Here is a 13,154-nt window from a genome sequence, read left to right on the forward strand (position 1 = left end):
TCACTTATTTAATAAAAGGCAATTTATAATTGCAGCTGTAAGCTAATTTTAGCACAAAGAATGGATGAGGCATTGATTTGAAGCCATAGCTTCATACAACACACTTTACTTGTGATTTTCATAGCACAATTTTATGGAAGATACCATTTGCAAAAAATATTCAAGACTTCTTCAATTTTCTGAGATGTCTCAGTGTTTTGATGTTCACTTTATTCCTTTTTGAAGTTTCTGTATATACTCTTCTACATTTGGTAAGCAGTCTAACTCTATTAAATGTTCATTTGTCAGTGGAGTCCTTACCGTTCCCTGACATCAGGTTTTTATCTTTTCCATGTGATGTCATCTTGCAGTTGATTGGTACTGAATATGTTGTATTGCTGGATATTTAAAACATATATGTTGACTCAGTGTGTGGACTGACAGAGTAAACATTTTCTGGGTTCTGCAGTAAATACTTTCCTTTAGTTCTGGATGAGCCTCATTGTTCTATTAAATTCCTAATCTTGGGGCTTCCCTGGTGACACAGTGGTTGAGAATCCGGCTGCCAATGCAAGGGACACGGGTTCGAGCCTTGGTCTGGGAAGATCCCACGTGCTGTGGAACAACTAAGCCTGTGCGCCACCACTACTGAGACTGCGCTCTAGAACCTGTGAGCCACAACTACTGAAGCCTGTGCACCTAGAGCCCGTGCTCCACAATAAGAGAAACCACCACAGTGAGAAGCCCAGGCACCGCAACAAAGAGTAGCCCCCGCTCACCACAACTAGAGAAAGCCCGCGCGCAGCAATGAAGACCCAACACAGCCAAAAATAAAATAAATATATTTTTAAAAAAAATTCCTGGGCTTCTGTGGTGGCGCACTGGTTGAGAGTCTGCCTGCCGATGCAGGGGACACGGGTTTGTGCCCCGGTCCCGGAAGATCCCACATGCCGCGGAGCGGCTGGGCCTGTGAGCCATGGCCGCTGGGCCTGCGCATCTGGAGCCTGTGCTCTGCAATGGGAGAGGCCACAACAGTGAGAGGCCCGTGTACCACAAAAAAAAATATATATATATTCCTAATCTTGAAGACTTCAAAACAAAACTCCAATAGCAGCCACCCCTCTGCATTTTCATGCTTTAGTTCATGTAATTCTCACTTCAACTCTATGAGACAGGTGTCATTATTATACCTAGTACATGAAAAATGAAGGCTTCGAGAATTTGTGTAATTTTCCCTAAATCCCACAGTCACCAATGGCAGAGTCAGGACATGAACGCAGGAATCTTAATAACACAATTTGTACTCTTTGCCTAAACGAGATGCTAGCCTTCTCCTCACCAAGACTACCCACTTTCTATTTTTCCTACTTTTATTTTGCCCTTTGCCTGGATTTCTTTATCTACTTATTAGAAATTTAGTTTTATCTTGTTATAGATTTTTAGCCAATTTAAATTCTTTGTAGGAAAAAAGAGAGGTGTATGCATTTTTTAAAAAGCAAATAACTTTTCAAGGGAATCTGGAGGGAAAGTGCACAAGGTTCTGGATCCTGTGAACTAGAGCCTCACTTGGGATCTTCACTCACTAGCTGAGTGGTCTGAGGTCAAGGTTAGAGCTCCAAGGTCCTCACCTGTAAACAGTGAAGTTATTATTACCTGTCTCATAAGGTTATTTTAAGATTAAACACAATAATACATCTAAAGTGCTTGGCATCTTGTCTTTTACATGGAAGGCACCTAATAAACATTTCTATCATCAGTGTTTTTATGCTGACAGGGAGACAGGTCTTCCAGGAAACAGTGTCCTGGGCTGGGAAGAAGCAGCCCTACTTCATTCTAGTTCCACTACCATTATGTAACATTTATTTTTCTCAATTTTTAAGTCATGAAGATGAGACGACCATTATTTATTTCAGGTTGAGTGGATTCTTAAAACTTCTTTGGAGAGGCACCATCTAAGTTAATTCTGTAATGATCAAGTTACAAATATTTTATTAATTTGAAGATAGACAATATGGCACTGATGTAAGCACCTATGAATCTCAAAGGACAGCGATACAATCCTGGGATGACTAATTCTGGGTGCTCGTGTAATGCTAGAACCTGTTGGTATGATTAGAAGGTCCAAGGGGGCTTCCCTGGTGGCACAGTGGTTAAGAATCCACCTGCCAATGCAGGGGACATGGGTTTGAGCCCTCGTTTGGGAAGATCCCACATGCCATGGAGCAACTAAGCCCATGAGCCACAACTACTGAAGCCTATATGCCTAGAGCCCGTGCTCTGCAACAAGAGAAGCCACCACAATGAGAAGCCCGTGCTTCGCAACGAAGAGCAGCCCCTGCTCGCCACAACTAGAGAAAGCCTGCATGCCGCAACGAAGACCCAACACAGCCAAATAAATAAATAAATAAAAGAAAGTCCACATGTAATCATGCTTTTGATCACGGTGGTGGTAGGTGAAGCTTCCTTGCCCAGCCAAGATTTCTGTTGGGCTACATGTTTTTCTACAGTGACTGATTTCTGTTCTTATTTGGACTCATATTTGCAAAGAAGCACTATATGTTATGTTTCAACTTTAAATTTTAAAGTACATCATATGGTCCAGAACAAAAGCAATGTGCTTAAGTACCTCTGAAAGGTCAAATGTAGATGATCTATGTAAATTCAGTTAGGGATCAAAATAGCCAGACTTCTTCCAGTGAGAAGAACTGAACTGACAGTCTTTGAAAATCTTTCTCTGGAGACTTCTTACAGTAACAGGGGAAAATGTGGCTTCTTGGTCAGTTTCCAAACAAATACAATTTCCTGAAATATCTCAGGACTTTGTCATACCTTATACCCTTTTTGACAAAGAAAATTGTCTTAACTGTTCCCTTATAAAAAGGCATAGAGTAAGAGAATTGAGAATGTTAATTACAAATGAGATAGTGGATTTACAAACTATTAAGAGCTGCAGAAATCTTGCAATACTAAAATATTCTGATTTCTTTTTTTTTTTTTTTTGCGGTATGCGGGCCTCTCACTGCTGTGGTCTCTCCTGTTGCGGAGCACAGGCTCCTGACGAACAGGCTCAGCGGCCATGGCCCACGGGCCCAGCCACTCCGCGGCATGTAGGATCTTCCCAGACCGGGACACGAACCCGCGTCCCCTGCATCGGCAGGTGGACTCTCAACCACTGCGCCACCAGGGAAGCCCAATATTCTGATTTTTTATTAAATATTTTTTATTCAGTTTTAAGATCACAGTTAAAGTACTTTAGCATGTTATACACATGACTTACATGTGCAATTTTTAGAAATATCAAATTAAGTATAAGATTTTGAGGAAAGAAATTATATAAACGTGTAGATTGACTTTTACTACGCATACATCTAAGAAAGCAATAATTCTGTTGTACCATTAAGTGGAAATCATTTATTACATGGCATGTTTACACCAACTCTAAAGAGAACCAAGCCAATTTCTGAAAGCAAGAAAAATGAGCAATTCGGTCATGCTGAAAACTGTCAACAGACTTAAGACCTGGTGGTCAAATGAAGCTGTGGTTAATTTATAATAGGTAAGTAAGCAATTCAAACCTATGGGAAAAGTTCATATTCTGGTAATGTGGACTCTCAGGTGGTTTTTATTCCTTTTCGACAGATTCCTGAGAGCAAGACACGAGTGCTAAGGAAATGAGAAACATGTTGCTGAGCATGTGCTGAGCTCCAGATCACTAACCTCCCCCACCCCAATTCTGCCGCTTCGAGCTGAGGCACTAAAGTGAGGCGTCAGGGGACGTGAGCACCCCCCTGGGGCCGCCAGGGGAGGTCATGGTTAGTCCACGAAACGCGTGCCTCTGTGATTTACGTTAGAGCTTGTGAGGTAAGACGTGTGGTGCGGTGCAGTGGGAGGGTGTGGAGGCATGGAATTAGGTCCTTGCTCCTCGGTAACCAGTTCTGGCCCAAGTTATTAGAAAGTCTTTGGAAAGAGTAGTAATGTTCACAATAACTAATTCTGTGCATAAAGATCAAATTAAGGGCAGAATCAATTTTGACCACTGACTGCTAAAAGGAAACAGAGGCCACCGAACTTCTAAGTACAAGGTTTCCTCTTTTCCGTTATTAGTATAAATCACACCACCACAAATAAAATTTGGCCAGGAGAGGAAACTTTTTTGTATGTGTGAAGAAAATGTATATTGATATTTTTAAGGAAAGCGTAGCACAAACAGATGGAGGTGTATGAGGGGAATCAAATGTACTTGTCTTGTTGTTCACTCTTTTGCTGCTTCTTTTTCTAAAATGTAAGATAATGTCCCCAGTGAAAAGGACAAGGTCATTTAATATGGGGTATAATAAACTTCACTATCACTTCCAAACTATATAAAAGCAAAGCAGTCCATCAAACGCTGAATACTTCACCAGACATATCTGGTAAGATGAACTGAACCACTGTTTCTTTTTTTATTTTAAGTATGATGTTAGTCAATCTAAATAAGATAACTATAAAAAAAAAACTCCCCAAGCTCAAATAAACACAAAATCCAAATCTAATTCTTTGGGAATGCTTGTATAAATAAAAGCAACACCTAATTAACAATTAGTACACTCTTTATAAGGTGCAAAACAAGATCCTATGTGGGGAAAGCTAAATTTTAATTCCAACCTAGCAGTCACACTGAATACTGTATAGGTCAAATGTAATAAAAGCATTTGCTTCTACTGCCCATTGTTATCTCTGGAGAAGGTGGTTTGGGAAGTCAAAACACTGCAGTGGAAAATAGTGGCATTGAAGGTAGAAGCAAAAAAAGACAAACCTTTGAAACAGGACTTACTGAAATTAACCGTTAAAGCCGAGGTAGCCCATTAGGATTGGCCTTATCTGAGGGCTCTGTGGAGCAGTGCAATCAAAGGTGAACCTTCTCACAGCATCACGTACACCCTGACTTTCCCTTTACAAATGAGGACTCCAGGCCTTGCACGACTTCCTTCCTTTTCCCCCAAGAAGCGGCGATGCTTCCCCTTTGCTCTATGGATGCTGGCCTCCAGCCTCCAGCTGCTGGGCTCCAGAACACTTAGGATTTATACAGTAGTTTAGCAGGCAGCATGGTCCCACTGCTTCACATTAATGCCAAATGCCAAACTTGGAACAGAGTTACTTGATATTCCCCATCGCTCCCCCGGAACTGTATAAACAAAACATGTCATTCAGTTTTCAGCTTACTCCTAGTGCTGTATCGATTTATAATCTGCTTGAGATTTTACATAGGTGCAAACATTTCCAGAGGATGAGCCAAGGACTACAGAGTGCAAACAAAATTTTCTATGACTCAGGCAGAGTAGCATCTGACTTGATAAGAGAGTGACAGGGATTACACAAGTTGGATTCTAATAACCAGACGCGTTCAGATGCTCCTTTTTGTTCATAGTGTTCCATCACTTTTTTTCTCTAAAGCAGTTTGAATGGCAGGAACCATAATAACGGTGATAACATGGGAATGAGTTCAGCATGGCTTTCAGGGGGCACTGGTAGAAAGCTCATCTGACGGAATTAAATAAATATATTTTCGGGGGGGAAAAGACTGTCAGAATTACAATGGTATGATATATTCTTTATAAAAGAGGGCTTTCAAGAATTCACCATTTTGATCTAAAATCTGGGAACTAACATAGTTTGGGGATAAGAACCTGTGTCTTCAAAGTGGCTGTGGGACCTTTTGCCTTTTCCTGGCCTCATTACAGTTATCAAACAAATAAACACTTAAGAAGGGTGTCTTACAGTATTTTCTCTCTTTCACTCAACTTCTTAGAGCTGCAGCTTCAGTAACTATAATATACTCTACACACTTCAAAATTACATAGGAAAATACCCAGAATAACTAAATAAATAAAAGGCTAAAGAAAACTGGAACAGTACTGTGTCTCCATCTGAGACTAAATCATCCACTTCCAGCAACACAGAGAAGGGCTAGGACAACTTTTTTCAAAAGATTTATATACAGGTTTGAATCCAGAAATTAAGGTTAAAAGCATAAAAATTGAGAATTTCAACTAGATTCAGAATGGTTTCAGAAATATATGATACAACAATTTACAATAAAACAAAAGCAGAAGAGCATCATATTTTGGTTTGCTTGACATATACATAAGGTGCAACAACTTTTTCTCTTGAGGATGCTTGTGGGACAAATGTTAGTGTAGATGGTGTTTGCTGGCAGATTAAGGTACACACCATAGCAATATGATTTTCCAAAATAAAAAAGAATGAGAGAGTGAAATGAAAATGATAAATGGGGGAGGGTACTACATGTTGGTCTGCAATATGTGTGCTCACAAATGTTGTTACCTGAAAATACCAACACCCCTCTCCAGTGGATTCAGGGCATGAGAAAAGCACTATTTTTGAAATCAAGACATTACTCAGAGAAATGACAAGGCGAGTGTCTAAAAGACTATAAAGCTTTGCAGGATTTCTGCTACTCTCAGTGCCTAACCGCTTAAAAATTAAGCATGTCTAAAAAAAGGTGGGTTTTTTTTTTTTCTAAAGTATCTGAAAACAGTCGTATCCAGTAGGTTGCCCTCCACCCCGACCCCTGCCTAAGGGAAAAGCCACTGAGGTTTAGGAAAAGCACATCAAGTAAGATATATTAATCACATAGAAAAAAGTCATCTTTTGTTTTGCTTCTTTTTAAAAAGGGTCCCATGAATATACAGCACTCTGTTAAGGAACTCTAGTGAAACGTAATCAGAGGACTGGAGGAGAGGGCACTGGCAAAAATAGACCTATTCTAACATGTTCTAGAGAATAACAAGTTAGTGCCACTGTCAAGGTGCATGTTCTGCACCAAACAATTTTTGTTGTTGATTTTATTTTTTTTTTGGATTTTAGCTAATTATAAGTTTTAAATCACTGCTAGCAAGTGGTCCAGAAACTCCAACAGCCACCAACACTGGGACCCAGCAATTTTCAAACATTCACTTTGTGTTTCGAAATTTAGAAAATATTAATACAACAGCATCATAGTAAAAATATCATGCTAAAATCTGGGGTTGCTCACCTGATTTATTTCTGTGTGAATGGGGCTAAGCTTCTGCCTCTGATTAACCTTGCTTACTAATTCCTTCTTCCTCCATGCCCACAAGGAATATGCATTTTTGAGGACACCGTTCCAATGCCCTGATGCCCTCTTTACCTGCTTTGAAAAAAAAAAAAGCCCAAATCTCTCTGTTCTTTTTCAATTCTGTTAGTATGTGGTACATATTTTCCAGCACCGAAACTTATGTAATATCTACAACCGTGAAAAGCTAAACCTAGTCAGTACTAATAGAGTCATTTTTTTGTATGGCTATTAGGTCAAATTACGATTAGAAAAAAGAAATCATCATTACAATTCAGTCAAGTATAAATAAGATAGCTAGATAAAACCTTGTAAACTGTCACCATTTAGAGATCTAATTCGAAAGTTTCAAACTTGTACTAACACTATCAAAATTCCGCCACTTTGAAAACCAGTAAAAATTATTGCTGGAATCCAATAATTAAAATTTGGTAGTTTGTGCTGTGATGCAAGAGTGGGGAAATACTTTGTGCTATGGAACAAATACCCTGTAAAATCTGTAGCCGCCGACTAATTTTGATTTATCACTTTGCATCTGTTGCTAAGAAACAAGATACTGTGAACGTCAGGTGGTGGAGTCAATATGTTGAATGTTCTAAGCCAGTTAATCCAGTTGCACTGGAATATGTATAGTTGGTTTTATGCTCAAAAGCAACAAAACATGAAAAGGAAACAGGAAACTTGCAGGTGGATCTATAACTGCGAGTCCCACTCTGGTCAGGCACACCTCCCTCATCAATACCTCCGTAACCACAAAAACTCAAAATGGCTCTAAAAACCTGCAGTGCCAATTAGGCTGTGCATAGCAATTGCTACCCGTCCAGTCTGTCTGGGATGCATGTAAAAGGGCTGTAGCTCAAAGACCACACAAAGTGAGTGTGTCTTCAATGTGTTCTCAATAGTGAAGTAATACTAAGGTCACTTCTGAATACTATGTTTCTTTTTTTGTCTGTATGAACGATCCATTGGTCACTCAGACCCTTGTGTAAAAATAAAAGAATCCTCAAGGCATGAAAACATCAGTAATCTGTAATCTGCTGGACTCTTCCCTGTCTGGGAAAATATTCGCCACAATTTGACCCAAGCAAATTCTTCCTGGTCATTCAAGGCTAAGAAAAAAATTCTGCTTGTAAGAACTGTAATTTTTCTTCTTCTCTCTCTTTCTCTTTTGGCCAGCAAACTACCACTCTGGTGGCAAATATAAAAGTGCAGAATATATGGACCACAAGGCCGAGCATACACCGCTAACACTGGTACATCTGCCTGCCCGTGCTGTTTGGGAGTCTCTGGAAGAGGCTTTTTAATATTATTCTACAATATAAATGTAGGTATAACCTATTATATAAACCATCTTAGAACATAAACCTCCATGTACAAAAAAGACTAAGAATATCTAATAATAACTAGTGCAGTGTGTCAGTTTTTGTTTTTTTGTTTTTTGTTTTTGTTTGGAAAGAATAACTAGGTAATATATGAAACTAGTTTCACACTCTCTGGTTGGTAAAAGAGATGCTGGATGAGCTACAGTAAAGGCAGCCTTTTACCAAGTTACCACCTATTACCATCAAAAGCCTTCAATAGAAAGCAAAGTTCTAGGATCATCCCATTTCTGCTCATTATCAGACAAACAACATCACCCTCAAAGACTCTGGGTTCTGAAAGAACAAACTGGCCCAGGGTGCCAACTTCTGCTTCAAGTGAATCTGGGCCGTGTAGGGCAACAAGCACTTGTTTGCTGTCTCTAGTTTCCACCACATGGACTCACTAGCATCTCTCAATAAAGACAAGGCTAGGGTAGTAGGTAAAGCACAATGTTTTACAATTAAAGGGCGCTTCACTGGTCAGCGCAAGAAATAAGTACAGGAGTCTGGGGCATTTCTTTTGGCTGTCCGTCATGGGTGAGCGGAGTGGATCTCTGACTTCTATGCATTTTCCACGGCAGCCACTCCGGCCAGCGCAGCGAGGCTGAAGAACGCAGACACGGCGGGCATCTCCGGGGTGCTGCTCCGCGTCTCCGTGGCCTCTTGGTTGTGTGAGCATTCGTCATTGCAGCCTGTCTCGGTCACCTTAATGAGACTCCTCTGCAGTTGTTCCTTTGGTTTGTCATCCAAAGTACCTCCTGCTGGTGATACCCGGCCATCTGCTGTCCTGACAAGGTGTGTGATCTTGGTTTTCCTTGCTTTTCTCTTTTGACTGCCCACCAAGGGTTCTTGCACTGTTGTTGGCTCTGGAGTGTTGGGAATGGATGGGGCATTTTTAACCTTATAAGCAGGCTCTGTGGTGTTTCTGTCTTCTGAAAATATGGCTTCTGTAGGGTGAATGGCAGCCAAGAAGAGTTGCTTGTTTGACCATTTATCCCCACTTCCTTTTTCCGGAACATTAGGCTTCTCCTTTTTGTGCTTGTATTTGCTGACAATTTTGTGGAATAAGTTCTTTTTCTGAGACTGGAAAGGACCTTTGCTGGTTTTGGTCGGTTCTGAGGACATATGTCCAGTCTTCTTCTTTTTTCTTGGGACAGGTACACATTTCTCGTCAAATGTAACAGGACTATACTGAGGGAGGCTGTGGAATTTCTTTTCAAATTCTTCATCCAGCTTTGCTGAGCCAAGGAGAGAGTCTTCCTTTGCCTTTGTCTTCTTGAACTTCTTGCTTCCACTGGTCCCACTCTGGTGAAATGTCCAGCTTTCTTCATGCCAACACTCTTCATGATCAGAGGACTTTCCTTTTCCTGACCTTCGTTTCCCTCTGCCAACATTAGCTCGCAGAGACGTGAGCATACCCTCAGACACCAGGGTTTTATAAAGAGCACCTTTGCAAGACCTCTCAGATTTCCGGGAGCCACAAGTCTCTATTTTTCTGTGACACTCACTGTCCTCAGGCTTGGCCTGTCCCGATAGACTGGGTGGTAATGCAGCCTCCGTAGGGGTCAAAGGTTCTGCTTTTATACCCTCTGGTACCTCACCAGAAATGTTCTTGCTGGCAGAAATACTGATAAAATCTTGAGGTCTTGACTCTTGGCTGGTGTCTGAGGATTTCTCCTTTGACATTTTCTTCTCTCTTGATTTCACTTTCTTCTTTGGTGGCTTGGCATCCAAAATGCTTCCCTTGCCACTCGAGGATGTATGGACCTTCTTGCGAGGGGTATCTCCAAGCTTCTCGATGCCCCAGTCTCCCTTTGCAACAGCTTCAATGGTGTACCTGACACTCTCGATATCAAATTCCGAGGACTGCCTCTTTTGGCAAGTCTGCTTGGGTGTGGATTTATCATTTCCATGTCGATCCATTTTGTTTTTCTTCTTTTTCTTTCTTAGCTTGTCTGGTTTGCTTAATGCTGTGGGATCCTCGATGATCCTAATGCCATGAGGATGGCACATGGGATCCTTTCTACTGGGAACATCGCTTATTATTATCTTGCTACTGCCAGAGTAAGAAAAATCAGGGAAGTGACTACATTTTTGATCGTCCTCTAATTCTTCCTTTTTAATTGCTTTAGGAGCTTCCATTTTTATACCCATTATATCATCCATTCGCAGCTCCTCAAAATTTCTTAATTCCTTAGAATCTCTTACATTTTCCTTAGCTGATTTTTCAAATTCTGCTTCTTTCTGGAACCTGGCTTCATCGATTTTCTCCATTTTCATTTCTCTTTCTTCCTTGCCCTTCTCCAATTCTTGAATTCTTCCGCCATCTGATTCTTTGGCTTTTATTAGCTTTGATTCTTCCATTTTCACCCCCTCTGATGCCAGGCACATCTCTGCCAGTTGAAAGAGGGCAGACTTTCCACAGCGTTTTACAGGTTCAGCACCGCCCAACTGTGAAGTCTTCGAACAAATCTCTGCAAACTGAAACAAGGCTGATGCTTGACATTGTTTTGACGGAACATCAGGGTGGGAGGTACCTGAAGATATCTTGGCAAACTGAAATAATGGTGACTTCTGACGCAGTTCAGAGGATTCTGAAACATCAGGCCTGCAAGTGCCAGAGGATATCTCTGGTGTCCCAAGAACATGTTCTGCAGCTAAAAGCAGCATGCTCAGGCCTCCCATTTGAGTAGGATCAGCCATCCCAAAGTTAAGCTGAGGCATTTCTTCAGGCTTTGTTTTCTTGGGGCTTGGCAAGGCTCTTGAAGAGTCAGATGGGAAGGCCCATAGTTTCTCCCGTGGATTGACAGTGGATGTTGGGGAGTTCACAGGCTTGTTTGTGGTAGCACACCATTTGTAGCCAGGATTTGCTTTCATAAATGCATGTTTATACTCCTTGGCCATGTCTGTGTATTTCTGCTTTTCCTTTGGATCGAGAACAGCCCACCAATCAGCTAGTATCTTGGTAGCACCTCGGTTATCAAGCCTGGGGTGTTCCTGACGTACAAGAGAGCGATGACGTTTGCAAAATAAGAGAAATGCATTCATTGGTCTCCGGGCTCGCTGTTCTGGTGATTCATCATCTTCAGTTTCACCATCTTGCTCTAGACCAGCGGCCCCAAGAAGTTGAACCTTATCAATATCCTCCTCTTCGTCTTCCTCTTCTTCCTCTTCTGAAAAGTCAAGAAGTTGCTTTGCTAGCAATGGATGCCACTGAAGGCACTTTCGTTTTGGTCCTTTTCCAGCTCCTTCTCCTTCTGCGGAATAATCTTTATTTCTATTACTGCCTTTCATTACTCTGACCGGTCAAGTCAAGACTTTCCATCGTGATTTCAATGGAACATCAGAACTTCCAGCTTCTGTGATGCAGCAGAATTCCAGGAAGGCAAACGGAAAGTACACAGGGAGGAAGATGAACTGCAGCAAAGCCTGTGTCATATGATACTGACTGCGTGGGTTCGCCGGGCGCGAGGGCGTGTGTGTGGCTCGCCCTCAGCGGCCAGTCAGGGGTTCTCTATGGGAAAGTGGAGAGAGAGGAGCTCGCGGAGCCGCTCTGCCTCCGCTTCACTGTACACTCCAATATTCTGATTTTTAAAGAGTGACTCTCATAACCAATAAGGACCTACTCTATGGCACAGGGAACTATACTCAATATTTGGTAATAACCTATAATGGAAAAGAATCTGAAGAAGAATATATATATATGAATCACTGTGCTGTACACCTAAAACTAACACAACATTGTAAATCAACTATACTTCAACTAAAAATGATTAATTAATTAACCTAATTAAATACAATTTCTTCCCTAAAATAATAAGAATGACTCTCAACTCTTCTAAACATATAAAATATTTTCTTAAACCTTAATCCACCCACTCCTGACACGTTAGGACCTGAGGCAAGACTGCGCTGTGCTGGAGGCTGAGGCCCTGCCCTCCAGCTCTGGGTCTGCCCCGTGTCCTGTAGGGCCTTGCTTACGGGACGGAACGTGGACGCCCAGCCACGTAGCCAAGCTCCCGCCTCCCCTGCTGCACACAGATGAGCTTGGTCCCCTGGGGCCTGCAAGTGTCACATCTGTGGCTGGGCTCGTCTTCTTTACCATGGTCGTCACCTGGAAGCTTCTTAGAAATGCAGAATCTCAGGTCCCACCCAGACCTACTCAACAGTCGTCTACTTTTTCATAAAATCTCTAGGTGACTTATGTGCAAGTTAGAGCTTGAGAGCCTTTGCTCTCACGTGGGAGGCTGAGGTCAGAGGCACCCATCTCTTAAGTTTATGAGACTCCCTGTTAAAATGCTTTGTTCGTCTTCTGAGCTCTCAAGGGCTTGAGAAGATTCTGGCCAATGATCAGTTCTGTTCAATTCCTTGTTGGACTTAAGGTACATTCCAAACTATAGCTGATTTTTCCTCTTCTACATTTAATTTTTTTGCGGTCAGGTAATTTTCCTTAAGCTGTTTTCTTAGTTGGAATGCACCCCACCCACCCTACTCTGTCAATATCACCCGCATCAGGGTGGCCACCTCTTCCGTGAAGCCCACCGCAATACCCCAAAGAAAGAGCTTCCGTTCTGACCCCATCCTCCTTAGTTGAAAACTCTGGTAGCCCATTCACTGGGTCTGCTCTGTTTATACAACTGAATCCTCCATGAGACAATCAGCTCCCTGACATAGGAGCTGAGTCCCATTCAGATTTAGATTCTCCATTACCCATAGCT

At 41.7% G+C, this 13,154-nt stretch overlaps 2 protein-coding genes across 2 annotated transcripts in view; both read right to left on the bottom strand.

The window, feature by feature from the left end:
* The window catches only part of SMIM31 (small integral membrane protein 31), a gene marked incomplete at both ends in the record, with an annotated part of 34,126 nt that overhangs the window by 18,426 nt on the left and 2,546 nt on the right, over positions 1-13,154 (bottom strand). The window lies entirely within an intron of this gene.
* On the bottom strand, positions 8,910-11,730 carry LOC307052774 (HMG box transcription factor BBX-like; the record flags this gene model as incomplete). The annotated part of the gene is given in 2 exon segments (XM_079703897.1): positions 8,910-9,003; positions 9,005-11,730. Coding segments are annotated over 2 exon segments (2,820 nt in total).

The sequence above is a fragment of the Hyperoodon ampullatus genome (assembly GCF_949752795.1).
Source record: "Hyperoodon ampullatus genome assembly, chromosome: 1".
NCBI classification, from domain to species: domain Eukaryota; kingdom Metazoa; phylum Chordata; class Mammalia; order Artiodactyla; family Ziphiidae; genus Hyperoodon; species Hyperoodon ampullatus.